Source organism: Kogia breviceps, chromosome 4 (assembly GCF_026419965.1).
Source record: "Kogia breviceps isolate mKogBre1 chromosome 4, mKogBre1 haplotype 1, whole genome shotgun sequence".
NCBI lineage: Eukaryota > Metazoa > Chordata > Mammalia > Artiodactyla > Physeteridae > Kogia > Kogia breviceps.
In genome coordinates, this window is record NC_081313.1 from 166,952,420 (window position 1) to 166,966,755 (window position 14,336).

Here is a 14,336-nt window from a genome sequence, read left to right on the forward strand (position 1 = left end):
TAGAATCTATCTCATGGGATTGTGAGAATTAACCTTGCAAGTAGTAAGCATTCTGTAAATGTTGATTCTCTGCTTCTTTGTATCTTCTCTCTGATTTACAGTTAGCAAAGGCATTTGCATCATCTGATCCTTAAAACAGTCTCACAACCCAAGATAGCTTGGGTATATCCTCATTTGTTGGAGAGGAAAACTAAAGCTAAGAGTCGCTGAGTATAGTACTCAGACTCTCATCCTGCTGGTTGAATGGTGTAGTCAAGCTGAAAGCCCAGGTTTCCTAACTTTTGTTCCAGTGCATTTTCTACTCTTTTACACCCGCACCTGAGTGCCTAAAATTTTAAAATAGGCTTATCAGCCCCACTGTACAGAGTTAATATACATCTGCATTGGGGGATGATGTGAAGGAAAAAGCCAGTGTTTTCATTGGGACATAAATGGAACCATGTAAGATTATTACGGCTTGAAGAAAGGTGTGAGTTAAGTATGTAGGGAATGCCCAAGAGGTGCCCTAGCTAGAGTAGGAGACACATGACTAGAAAACACTTAGGGTAAACCCTAAGTAAGAGCAGAGGGTGTCTGTGTCCTGAATAGATGTACTTAGAACCCACTTCAGCCCTTCTTTGATGACGGCATTAACCAGAAATTATTTAGGCTTTGTGATCATGTTTGTGATTTTTTCAACTCTATTCTCATTCTGAGTGGAACTGTTCATGTGATAATGTGGTGCAGCAGAAAGAACACAGCCTTTGTAATCAAACCTCAGGTCAAATGTCAGCACTCTCAGTCCACAGATGTATAATCTTGGGCAAGTAACTTAATTTCTCCGAGCTTCTGTTTTCTTATCCACAGATTAGACATAATAAATAATATTTAACAATGTAATTATGAAGAGTAGGTGGGTTAACAAATATAAGATGTCTTACACCTAGTAGGCACTTGAGAAATGTTAGATCCTTTAAACCTGTCCTTCGACACTTGAGGACATGCAATCTGCGACATCCTCCTAATTGTATTCTGATTTTCTTCATCTAAAGCAGAACTTCCTTAGATTTCTAGTAACTGAGCTCATGTTTCTTAGAATTGAATAATTTTCTCTTTCTTGATAGCCTATTATGGGTCTTTCATAATTATTTTTTATAAAATAATATTAAGTGAAAAGAAGTTCCATGTTACACCCAAAATGTAAAAAGGGTCAGTTTTAATTTTCCACTATCAAGGCTTTAATAGTAAAAAAGTTTTTGTCTTAATTATAAAAGTCATTCTTCCTTTCCATAACTAGAATATGTATAAGATAGGAAAAGTAATTGCACTGGTTAATAATGGATTATCATTCTTAACAGAATGGAAGGCATTTCTATAGGAATAGTACTCTTTAGAAAAAATATTTATTCTTCATAAATAGAAACTGATGCCATTATAGTTCAGTGTTATTTTGTGATCTATTACTTATTGATAAGACAATTGTATTTCCCCAGATTCTTTAACTTCTATTACCTATATCCTTTTAAAAAAACTTGTGAAGATAGATGCCGTGAAATTCATGTTAAAAAATCACACGGTGAGTCTTATTTCCTTTAATTAATGACTAGAGTTTTCCGGGTAGTTTAGGTAAAGCTTAGTAACTTTGGATGCTCTCTTGCTTTCATCAGAGTGAACACTTCCCCTTTCTTGGCATCAGTGACAGTTACAGTCTCAGTGACTTCAGGTGCCGAACAACCTTCTACACAGCCCTCACTCGTCTTCTGATGGTAGATCTAGGTAAGGTTAAGAATTTAAGCTTAATTAATAAGGGGTCAACAATATACTTGTGTGAATAAAGAAGTGTCATATTTGTGAGTACCACATTTAACTTATTGGAATTTGCCATCTTTGACAGTTTTCTACAACTTTCCGAGATTTGAGCATTCACTTGTTAGCATCAGAGCCAAAAGGCAAATTTTTGTATATGAGGTGGTGTTTTTCACTTCAAATAGTACTTATATTAACTCTTTACTTCAAAACTGATTTTCTAGGTATCCTTTGATCCATTAATTTTACTGCTACAAAATCAAAGAATAATCATAAATACAGAAAAGCTTTATAAACAAGGATTTTCTTTGTAACGGCATTTAATCTAGAAAAAAAAATATCAATGATGTAAATGTCCAACAACAGGGAATTATAAAATTATGGCATATCTGCTTACTTGATGGAATAGTCTGTAGTCATTAAAAATTATGACTTGAAGACAAAGTAATACATGAAGTTTTATGTTATAAAATTAAGCAAAAAAGTAAGGTATTGAACTGTGCAAATGATTATGAGCATGCCCATTGGGAGGGAAAAAACAATGCATCAAAAAAAAAGCTTAAATGAAATTCTTCAAAAATGTTAAATGTTGGGCTTCCCTGGTGGCGCAGTGGTTGAGAGTCCGCCTGCCGATGCAGGGGACGCGGGTTCGTGCCCCGGTCCGGGAAGATCCCACATGCCGCGGAACGGGTGGGCCCGTGAGCCATGGCCGCTGAGCCTACGCGTCCGGAGCCTGTGCTTCGCAACGGGAGAGGCCACAACAGTGAGAGGCCCGCATATCACCAAAAAAAAAAAAAAAAATGTTAAATGTTGTCTTTGAGTAGTGCACTATAGGTGACTTTTCCTCATTTCTGGTTATTTGAAATTTTCCTTACTGTATTTCTAATGGGAAAAATTAACTTGTTTTTGTTTCATTGAAAAGCTGAAGTTAGCCAGAAGTATCCACAGGTAGATAGCTAGCTACCTTAAGATGGGCACTTAAGCCTCTCTGTGTTGAGCACGTTATTCTGGATTCCCATTTTCCCCCATGTTTGGATACTGCAGGTTAAATTAATCGATTTATAGACATATGAGAGAATTCAATCAATGACGATATGATATCATCCTTAGAAAATGTAAGACTGATGATACTTTTTCTTCCTTTCTCTTGCAATGTATTAATTGATCTATCAACTTAAACATGAATTTTTTTAAACATGATCATACATAAGGAAAAGGGATAAATAATTTCATTTTGTATGTAAAAGGCATTGACCCTTGTAATGGAAAGGTGACTAAACCCTTCTCTGCTCCATATGTATGTTATTTTCGTGCATTTCAACAGAATAAATTACCAGAAAGACAAACAGCCAAAAGTTGAGAAAAAATACAACAAGAATGACTAAGGAGCTTAGTGGGATTGATTTCTAAAGAAAGATTAAAAGAACCATGTATGTAAAACTTGGCTAAGTGACAAGTAGGGCTTGAGGCAAAGAAAACTGTCTATAAATATTTGAAGAGTGTAAACCAGGCATGCAAAACCCAATCATCTGCTACCTTAGGCAAATGGAGGATCTGAGTGACAGCTTTGCATGCTGCACACTGGCCTGTATTACCTCTCAGCTGCTGCCTTGGAGAGCAGAAGAGCAGCCCGGACTCTTTGTCATTGTCCTCCATCATCATTTAGAGAGCACCCTGTGCTGATGTCTGAGGGCAAGACAAAGACCAGTCAGGCATACTGGCCCCTGCCCTCAAGGAGCTAGGCTTCTTGCTTTCCCCGTTGTCCAAGCATTAAAGGAGATAGTAACAATTTGTTTCCTAAGCCTTAAAAATGCTCTTTTAATGACCTGTCAAACAGAGTGAAAGAAGCAGGGAGACCAAAGTTAAACAGAACTAGCTGAAGGAAATTTCCTAGAAGGAGGTTCATGTCACGCACATCTTCAGGACCTGGAAATGGAATGAGTCAAGATCCTTTTTTGTGTGGCCGTTATGGACAAAAGAACCCCTCATAAATCTGTGGTAGCTTAAACAACAGGATAGCACTGTCAGTATTCACAGCACTCCTGCACTTATCTTTGCATTGATAATTGATAGTCATGATGCTGCCCAGAAAGACCCTGCATTGCACGCTGCCTTTTTGAGGACTACTTTTATTTAGTATTGCTTAATGTAAACTGTGGGGTATGAGAAACTGAAGTAAAAATATATAATTGAATAATAGGGTTTTATTAGGTTTCGCACGATTCCATTCCTTTGAAATATTTAACCCAAGAACATATAAAGTATAAATTGAAATTTTTTGGTTCAGAGTTTTTTTTTTAAAGGTAAATATCTGTTACACTGAAAACAGTTTTTAGATACCTTGGGAAAAAGGAAATTCAAGCTGTGTGGAAGTACCTGGTACCTGGTAGGTGCTCAATGTAAGTAAATTGAATCTGGGAATAGATAAAATGAAAAACAGGGTGCTTCCCTGGTGGCGCAGTGGTTGAGAATCCGCCTGCCAATGCAGGGGACATGGGTTCGTGCCCCGGTCCGGGAAGATCCCACATGCCGCGGAGCGGCTGGGCCCGTGAGCCATGGCCGCTGAGCCTGCGCGTCCGGAGCCTGTGCTCCGCAAAGGGAGAGGCCACAACAGTGAGAGGCCCGCGTACCGCAAAAAAAAATAAATTAATTAATTTAAAAAAAAAAAAAAAAAAAGAAAAACAATAGCAGCCACACTCATGGAACTTGTACATTGTTTGAAAAGAAACTTTTATTTATTTGTGTTTTTCACTTTTAAAAATAATTAAATGTGTATGACAAGCATCAAGTGATGATTTGTGGTATATATTATCAGAGCTTCCTTCCCCTGTTACAAACCAGAGTTGCTCTTCTTCCCAAAATATGTTGAGCTCCTTTAGAGTATAGACTTTGCCTTCTTCGTATTTTCTAGTACCAATCTCAGTATCTCTACATTGTAGGTGCTCAGTTAGTATTTGGCGAATGAATGACACACAAGTATACTGTAACCAGAATGCCATAATCATGGCTCCTGAAATCATCTCAGCCTGCTGTGTTCTCTCTGGGAGTAGTTTGATCATTGGACTCTCCAAGACAAAACAAATCAGTGGCCGATTACTTTTGCAAGTGATTAGCTACACTTGGCCACTCTTGTGCTCGATTAGTCACTTGTTGCTCTCTGTTCAAGTTATTACTTTACAGAAAATCATTTGTTGAGTGCTGCTGAACACAGTTTTAGTATTTGAAGCCTTGTCTCACAAACTAGATTGACTGGATGTTGCTGTCAGAATTCCTATATAGATGGCTCTATAGTTTTCTATTGGGTGTTCACCGTCATGGAAACAAGTCAAGAAGAGGTAGTGATGTTGTCAGAAGAAGCACAGATCCATGTATTAAGTGAGAGAAATACTAGATCATGAGAATTCTTCTCAAATTAAACAGAAAAATTTGAAGAGGAACTTTTTATATCAGTGATTTTTTTTTGTAAGAATCACATAGAAAAAAACACCTAACCAACCTGCTTGCAAAGCATTGGATGTGATTCTTGGATTGAAATATAAAGCATATTCTAATTGAATCCTACAAAAGAAATTGAATATGCTTTGTGTATAAGCCCTGCACATTGGAGTGATTTAAAAAGGTGAAGAAATTGGGTGTCACATTAATTGATATTTACTTTGAAATGCATTTTGGTTTCTATTCAATAATTTGTACTTTGTATGAATTTAATTAGAGGCTATGTGCCCCAGGTTGTATTTCAGATTAAAATGGGGGGGGGCGAGATGTTGACAATAAACAGTTGTACCACTTTATCAAATTGCTCCTTGGCTAAACTAGACGAAATGTTCACTTGTATAAAGAACAGAATTGAAAGCATTTCATCGTCAGAATGATGATGTTTCATGTTGGCCACGTATTTTTTGTATTCTAAGAAATGATAAAAATTAATGCAGGGCTTCCCTGGTGGCACAGTGGTTAAGAATCCACCTGCCAATGCAGGGGACACGGATTCGAGCCCAGGTCCGGGAAGATCCCACATGCCGCGGAGCAACTAAGGCCGTGCACGACAACTACTGAGCCTGCACTCTAGAGCCCGCGAGCCACAACTACTGAAGCCCACGTGCCTACCATGCTCTGCAGCAAGAGAAGCCACCGCAATGAGAAGCCCGCTCACCACAACAAAGAGTAGCCCCTGCTCGCTGCAACTCGAGAAAAGCCTGCACAGACCCAACGCAGCCAAAAATAAATAAATTTTTTTTAAAAAGAGAGAGAGAGAAAGAAAAAAAATTAATGCAAAAAAATCCCTTCATGAGATAGCATACATACAGGAGAAAATAGTGACTGACCAAGAATCACTTAAAGTTCCCAAGGTTATTTTTAAATTAACTTTGTCGATCTAGTAAACTAAAGGAAAGATAGTATTACCCAAGTCAGTAAATGGCAAACCTCCAGGGAGCTGTTCAGTGTAAAATACTTGAATAAATAAAAACCTTCTATTTTGTTTAATTTGAATGGAGGTGAATTCAGTTGACAAATATTGCAGAAGGGAAGTGTGGGAAAGAGATACAACAAAGAGATTTTGTTTTGTAGAGAACTAAATATTGTTAGTTGCAAATTAAGTTTTTACCAACCGCAGATTTAGAATTGCTTGGTGTCATAGTTTATTTTCCTTGGACATTTTATGATTGCACCTTATCTTGAACTACTCAGATGAGAAGCATGTTGATGGGATCTGAGTAGTACCTTCCTCAGATATTCAAACTCTAACAAGCAGTCATACTTTTAATGATCACGGGAATACTGATATTAAAATGGTGTTTGTAGACATTAAGACAGAGTTCTCTCTTTAGGGATGAAGGTAGCATAGTATCCATCTACCTTTGTGGCTTATAATAGGTAATTGGCACCTGAAGATATCTCTAGCTTAAATTTGAAAAATTTTAAATAGCAAGTAAATGACTTGAATAAAAAAGGAAGAGTATTCTAGAAATAGCTACTAAAGATAGAAGTAAAAATACACTGAGGAAAGAAACTTTTCCTTTTCTTTATTAATAATAACTAACATTTGTTTACAAAGTTGTAGTTTGCAGACCACTTTGACATGCATTTTCCTATTTGATCTTCAGGACAGCCCACATGAAATAGGTATTATTGCATTGTTTATCCGTTAGAAAAGTGAGGTACAGAGAGATTAAATGACTTGCCGAAGGTCAGTCATATAACTTGTAGCCCTCTGACCACATATTCTCATTCACTTTTGCTAAACTGTTCCTTTGCCTTTCACATTCTCAATCAATTAGGCAGTGTAACTTTTTCTTCTTCATTTTTATTTGAACTATTTGGACTGAATGATTGATTTGAGGTTCGGGGGCAGTAAGAAGAAGGGAGAAGGGATTACTTTCCAAACTTCTATCAAACAGATAAGATTCATTTTTATTATTTGTATATTACAGTTCTGTGGTCAGTGAAAGTCAAATGTAGTTTTTGAAATTTGTTCTTATGTCTAATAATTGGCTAAAGCATATTTCTTCTCATGGAAAAAAGAACACAGAGGTAGATATCCCAGGAGGATTTAGAAAGTGAGAAGCTTGATCAGAAATAGCTGATGTTCTGATAAATAGGAAGAATATATCACCTGTGTCCATGACTTGGCACACACTATCTGGAAAATAGACATTTGGTGGGAGGAGGGGAAGTGGGCAATAGGGGTAAAAAAGCAGCTGGAAATACTTAGAATCTATAATGAGATAATTAAGACTAATTAGCTGGCCCTGTAGGCAGAAAGCAGCCCATTAAGTCCAGATCCAGTGTTAATAGCTTACCTGGTTTTGAGGGTAGAGAGTCCAGAGCACCCCAGGGAATGACATGCTTCAGGCATGAAGCTTTGAGGATAGGTTTGCTAGAAAAGGAGTAAGTAGTCTGCAGTAGGCAGTGTATTTTTCTTCTGGGAACTAAAATAAACATTCTGGTTCCCTAGGGAGAGGAATTAAAGGGTGCCTCAATTTTCTCATCTATTAAATGGAGATATATACTTTGGAGAGCTGTCATGTGGCTTAAATAAGATAAACATGTGTGAAAGGGCCTGGGACAATTCCTTTCACAAAATAAGTACTCAGTATGTATTAATCATGACAGATATTTTATTAAATGCACTGTTAGGGGCACTGACTGACACTGGGACCTCTAAATGAGGCAGATCCAATACCCTTTATGCAGCTACTCTAGGTTTAGAACTTGGGCTATTATTTTCCTATAGAAGCAAGAGCTGATGACACTTCCTGACTGATACTAAAACATCCTGCCCTGCCCAAAACCATAAGTTATTTCAAAGCCAGCTAAAACTTCTAGGCAGTTTAGAGGGAAACTGAAATGAAAACCAAATTTGGGCCCAAGTTAAATCTAGCTATGCACATTTCTCAAGCCTTTTTCTAATAGAACTTTAATTTATTTATTTTTATTTTTGGCTGCGTTGGGTCTTTGTTGCTGTGCTTGGGCTTTCTCTAGTTGTGGCGAGCGGGGGCTACCCTTTGTTTCGGTGTGCAGGCTTCTCATTGTGGTGGCTTCTCTTGTTGTAGAGCACAGGCTCTAGGTGCACAGGCTTCAGTAGTTGTGGCTCGTGGGCTTAGTTGCTCCGTGGCATGTGGCATCTTCCCAGACCAGGGCTCGAACCCGTGTCCCCTGCATTTGCAGGCGGATTCTTAACCACTGCACCACCAGGGAAGCCCCTCTAATAGAACTTTAGAAGTGCTATCCTAATAAAGTGCTGGGGAACAGCAGATGATACGGGCCCAAACCTGCAGAAGTCACTGGCTCTTACGAGATTACCCACTGGTACTTGGTTTTAAACGGGTTACAGTTGTCCCTCAGTATACTCAGGGGCTTAGTTCCAGGACACCCCATCCCCCCATACCAAAATTTGCATTTGCTCAAGTCCTTATATACAATGTTGTAGTTTTGGAAATAACCTACACACATCCTCCCGTATACTTTCAATCATCTCTAGATTAATTATAATACCTAATACGATGTAAATGCTAGGTAAATAATTGCCAGCCATGACAGATTCAAGTTTTGCTTTTTGGAACTTTCTAGAATTTTTTTTTTCCTAAATATTTCTGGTCTCTGGTAGGTTGAATCTGAGGATGCGGAACTTATGGATATGGAGGGTCAGCTGTATTTTCTTCACTCACTGTCTCTGTATCTCCTTGTTTGCCTCTCCTCTTAATTCTCATTAAGATCTTCATGGCATTAGACCTGATCTTTACTGATGTATTAGTTTCCTATTACTATTTTAACAAATTACCACAAACTTAATGGCTTAAATATTACAACTTTATTATTTTGTAATCCTGGAGGTCAGAAGTCCCAAATGGGTCTCATTGGGCTAAAATCAAGGTATTAGCAGGGCAATGTTCCTTTCTGGAGGCTCTGAGGAAGAATCTGTTCCCTTGCCTTTTGCAACTTAGAGGTTACCTGCTTTCCTTGGCTCATGGCCCCCTTTTCCAAGATTGGTCAAATTCTTCTCATGCTGCCATCTCTCTGATTTTCCTCTTCTGCTTCTCTTTAACACTTTCATGGACCTTGTGATTACACTGGACCCACCTGGCTAACCCAGAATAATCTTCTATTTTTAAGTCAGTTGATTGCAACCTTAATTCTCCTTTGTCATATAACCTAGCATACTCACAGATTCCAAGGATTAGGATGTAGACATCTTTGGGGGGGGGGCCCATCATTCAGCCTACGACATTATTCAGCCTAATACTACCTATCACTAATACCAAACTATTTCACACGATACATATCATACAATAAATCCTCAGTAACTGTTGGCTACCATCGTTTATTACTACTTGCTTCTCCTTGGCCACTCCCCCAACCCCCCAGTAACCCAGCTACAATTTGCATTTGACTCTGAGGAAATGAGAAAGTTGCACTGTTTACATTTAAGGGGGGGTGGTGGGAAGCAAACCCAGATTTTTGGTGGTGGTGGTTTTTGGGGGGCGGTGACTTTCTCATACCATAAAATTCATCCTGTGAAAGTGTATTATCCAGTGGTATTTAGAATATTCACAAGGTGTGCAACTGTCACCATTATCTGATTCCATAATGTGTTCATCACCCCAGAAAGAAAGCCTGTACCTTAAAGTAGTCGCTCCTCATTTACCCCTACCCCCAGCTCCTGGCAGCCACTAATCTACTATCTGTCTCTATGGATTTGCCCATTCTAGACATTTAGTGTGAGTGGAATCATATAATATGTGACCTTTGTATCTGGCTTCTTTCATGTACCATAATGTTTTTGAGGCTTATCCATATTTTAGCATACATTAGTACTTCATTCATTTTTTTGGCTGACTAATATTCCGTTGTACGGATATACCACATTTTGTTTCTCCATTTATCAGTTGATGAACAGTTGGGTTGTTTCCACCTTTTGGCTATTATGATAATGCTGCTCTGAGCATTCGTATGCTAAGTTTTTGTATGGACATATGCTTTCAGTTCTCTTGGGCGTATACCTAGGAATAAAATTGCTGGGTCGTATGACAACTCTGTGTTTAACTTTTTGACTAACTACCAAACTGTTTTCCACAGTGGCTGCATCATATTATATTGACTTCACCATTATACATTCCCACCAATCTAAATTTTAAGTTATACAAAATAACAAAAGAAGTGTCCTACAAATAAAATATCTGAGAGCCAACATACTAAAATAGTTACTATTTGTATTTTAATGTGACTTCTCTGAAGGAAAAAAATTTGAAATTCATAAAATGAATAACTTTTCTGTTGAATCAGATCCTCAGAAATCCAGTAGAGGGAATTTAGCTTTGGGTTTTCCCTAAAAGCTGATGTCAGTTACAGGTTGGCACTTGCCCTTGGCACTTGCCATCTACCTCTACAAGGATTAAATCATGAGCTGCTGCAGCTGCTGACTTTCACCAGCCCCTGAAAGGAGTTCAGGGTGGAGAGCAGAGATGAGGTGCTCTGGGAAAAACTGGCAGAACAGGTCTTCAGATAGATATTTTCAGGAGCCGATTTTATGAGCCCAATTCTTGTATGTCCTCATATCTAGAAAAGCACTAAGATCCTTCATGGTGACATCTGCTCCTTGTGACTAGCAGTAACCTTCACAAGACTGGCAGAAACCCTCTGCAAAAAATATGTGCTTGATTGCATGTACTCCCCCTTCACCAAGATCACATGTATACTGACCTTCCCCCCAACTTCTTTAGGGCAGTTTCTCAGAGCTATCTGAAATTCTGTCTCTCAGACTGTAGGCCTCACTTTGCCCCAAATAAAACATAACTCGCAATTCTCATGTGGTGCATTTTTTTAAGTCAACACTGAGGAATATTATTTTTATCTATGCATGACTGAGAACTTAGGATATTACGTTAGTATTTACTTTCTGAAAATAGTAGCCTATAAATTGGCACTTCACCCTCAAATTATACTGGTGTCTGGGCCCTCGTCTTGTTAGAAAAAAAAACTGGCAGCTTCCATTATTCTTCATAAAATGATCACATGTACATTTGGCATACTAAATATAATATATGACTGCATACTTGAATGTAAAGTTGTAAGAGCACATGTTTTCTCTTTTCATATCGGAAACTGTAAATGATACCTCCATGGGTAATACAAATGAGGAAAAAAATCCTTATTAGATGTTGTATAAAGTTGTTTGCATGAGGTAAAAAAAAAAAAATGACCAGTTTTCTAGCTTAGATGATACAACGTATCACATTGCAGTAATAGGAACAGTGCTAACTGAAACATAAACGTTTCTATAGGAATAATGCACCAGTGCATTATTCCAGTCTTGTGAAGGTTACTGCTAGTCACAAGGAGCAGATGTCACCATGAAGGATCTTAGTGCTTTTCTAGATATGAGGACATACAAGAATTGGACTCATAAAATCGGCTCCTGAAAATATCTAACTATCTGAAGACCTGTTCTGCCAGTTTTTCCCAGAGCACCTCATCTCTGCTCTCCACCCTGAACTCCTTTCAGGGGCTGGTGAAAGTCAGCAGCTGCAGCAGCTCATGATTTAATCCTTGTAGAGGTAGATGGCAAGTGCCAAGGGCAAGTGCCAACCTGTAATTGACATCAGCTTTTAGGGAAAACCCAAAGCTGAATCCCCTCTACTGGATTTCTGAGGATCTGATTCAACAGAAAAGACCAGTGTCTCTCATTTGCCTACCTTAAACTCAAGTGATTGCTGGGGAATTCCTTTCTCCTCACCAGAACCAAGTTCATTGTTCTTCACCCTCTTCTGACTTCATGCAACTGCAAAGTCAAGATTTTGTGACCCTGACTTCAGTCCCTACCTCTGACACCTTCCACCCCGTCAGAGACATGGGGGGAGGAACATGAAGTTGGAGAGTAAAGCAGAACTAATTGGAGATCCTGGTTCACTGACATGTACCAGGCAGAGGATGTTGGACAAACTACTTAACTCCTTCAACCTCTGTTCACATGTAAAATGAAGGAAATCATCATACTAGTTTACAGGATTGTTGTGACTGGTAATGACTTACAACAGTGCTTTGAAGGTAGTAAGAGCTACATAGGTGTTTGTTAAGTAAATTAAGTACCACATTCATTGACTGCACATAACAAGTACTCAAGAAATAACTACTGTTATTCAGTCACTACACAAATATTACTTGACCACCAGACCCTCCTCTAGGCACTGGGGATACAGTCGTGATCAAAACAGACCAGTTCCTTCTCCAAGGAGCTTATATTCTAGTAGGAAAGACAATGAATAAATATGTAAATTAATAGCCAGTCATAGTAAGTCCCATAAGAACAGTGAAGTAGTTCATGGGGTGGGAAAGTAGGTGAGGGGGGAGGGCACACACTGTGGTACTGTTTTAGAGTGGTCAGTGAAGTCCTTTCTGAGGAAGTGACATTTAAGTAGAATTGCCGCTCACCTTGCTTTCTTTAGTATTTGTTCCTTGACTTCTCCCTTCACATTTTGGTGGCTTTCTCTTGTGCTCCTGATGTCCCTATTTGCCTTAAAATTTGATTGAGGAAAGAGATGGAATCAGGAAGTTTTTTTGATCCGTAGCTCAGTATACTAAGGAAGGGTTTAAATGTTCAAGTTCTGAGTTTGTCTTTGTTCTGAGTAAACATCCTTACCTTGCTCCCAGAGGAAGGGTATTGGGCTGGCAACCTCGTGGTCACACTTTATTTGACCACCGTAATCACCTCTGTTAAGTTCATGTTAAACTCAAAACAACAAAAATGCTCCTGGCTATCATTTATTAAGTGCCAGACACTGAGCGAGGGGGCTTACAAGTGTTTTGTCACTTAATCCTCACAGCTAACTTTATGAAGTAAATATTATGTCTCTTAATTACAGATGAGTGGAAGAGACTTTATCCAAAAGCAGACAGCTAATAGTAGCAGAGCCAGGATTCAAGCATAGAACTTTCAAAGCATCCACTCTCTCTAGCACCCTTATCTGCCTGCAGTGATCATTATCACTGTTCTCATTAATTCCATACTAGAAGAGTAAGATCATGTGGTTTAAAATATAATGTATTATATATTTAAGGATTTGATGCTTGCTTCAGTTAGTAATTTTTCTATATTAGGTATTAAAAAAATAAGGTATTTAAAAAATTTACCTTTAATTGAGCAACTACTTTTCCACTCAAATACAGTATTTCCCTAATAGGTACCAGGCACTGTTCTAGGTGCATCATCTATTTTTCCTGTGTTAAAACATTTAATATACACAATAATCCTCAAAGATAGGTATTTATCCTTATTTTATAGATGAGAAAACTGAGACACAAAGTGATCAGCCAAGTATCCAAAGTTAAACAGTACATGGTGGAGCCAGACACTGGGTCTGTTTATTGCAGGGGCTTAACCTACATCATTCTCCTTCACAGAGAAATGAAAAGATGCAGTCTCAGTTCTCCAGAAGCAAAGCCAAAGATACTATCAATGTAGGCTGATAAATCTAATAATTTACATATACACGTTATAAATTTTATCTCATTTAATGCCCACAGTAACCTTCATCAAATGGTGGTAGTGGTAGAATGATATAGTGGTATTATTAAGTGTTAGTATTAGCTATCTGCTAAAATATCTGACATTCACAGCAGACTGATAAATGCTATCTAAAGGATCAGACAAAGGTGAAGAATCAGACAAAATGCTGTGAGAACCCAAAGGGAGAAGGAGAATACTTGCAATAGAATCTTAGTACTTGAAGGGGAGCTTAGCTCAGACATTAAGAAAGCTATCGTGTGACCTGGGCTTTGAAAAATAAAACTGGCTCCTATAAAGGTCTCTAATGTTATCCCCAGTTGACAGAGGGTGTATCTAAGAGGAGTAACTTGGTCGCATAGCTAGTTGACAGGGCAGGGATTATAATTTGGAGTCAGACATACTACCATTGCACCAACGAGGTCACTATAATTTGGTTTACCTTCCCCTTCACCTAGCACCCTGATCCTTGTGTCGAACAGCATACTAGGAAAGACTCATTGGCCTTTTGACATCTCTTTCTGAAGAAAGCTAAGTCCCTGAATCTGTT

General features: G+C 38.4%; 1 protein-coding gene across 6 annotated transcripts in view; it reads left to right on the forward strand.

The window, feature by feature from the left end:
- Window positions 1–14,336, forward strand: part of RANBP17 (RAN binding protein 17) — a 327,894-nt gene that overhangs the window by 238,081 nt on the left and 75,477 nt on the right. For all 6 annotated transcript variants that reach the window (XM_067032300.1, XM_059059844.2, XM_067032302.1 and 3 more), the window contains 2 exons: window positions 1,492–1,555; window positions 1,647–1,755. In XM_067032300.1, the coding sequence (XP_066888401.1) occupies window positions 1,492–1,555; window positions 1,647–1,755 (173 nt within the window). The remainder of the gene's footprint in view (window positions 1–1,491; window positions 1,556–1,646; window positions 1,756–14,336) is intronic.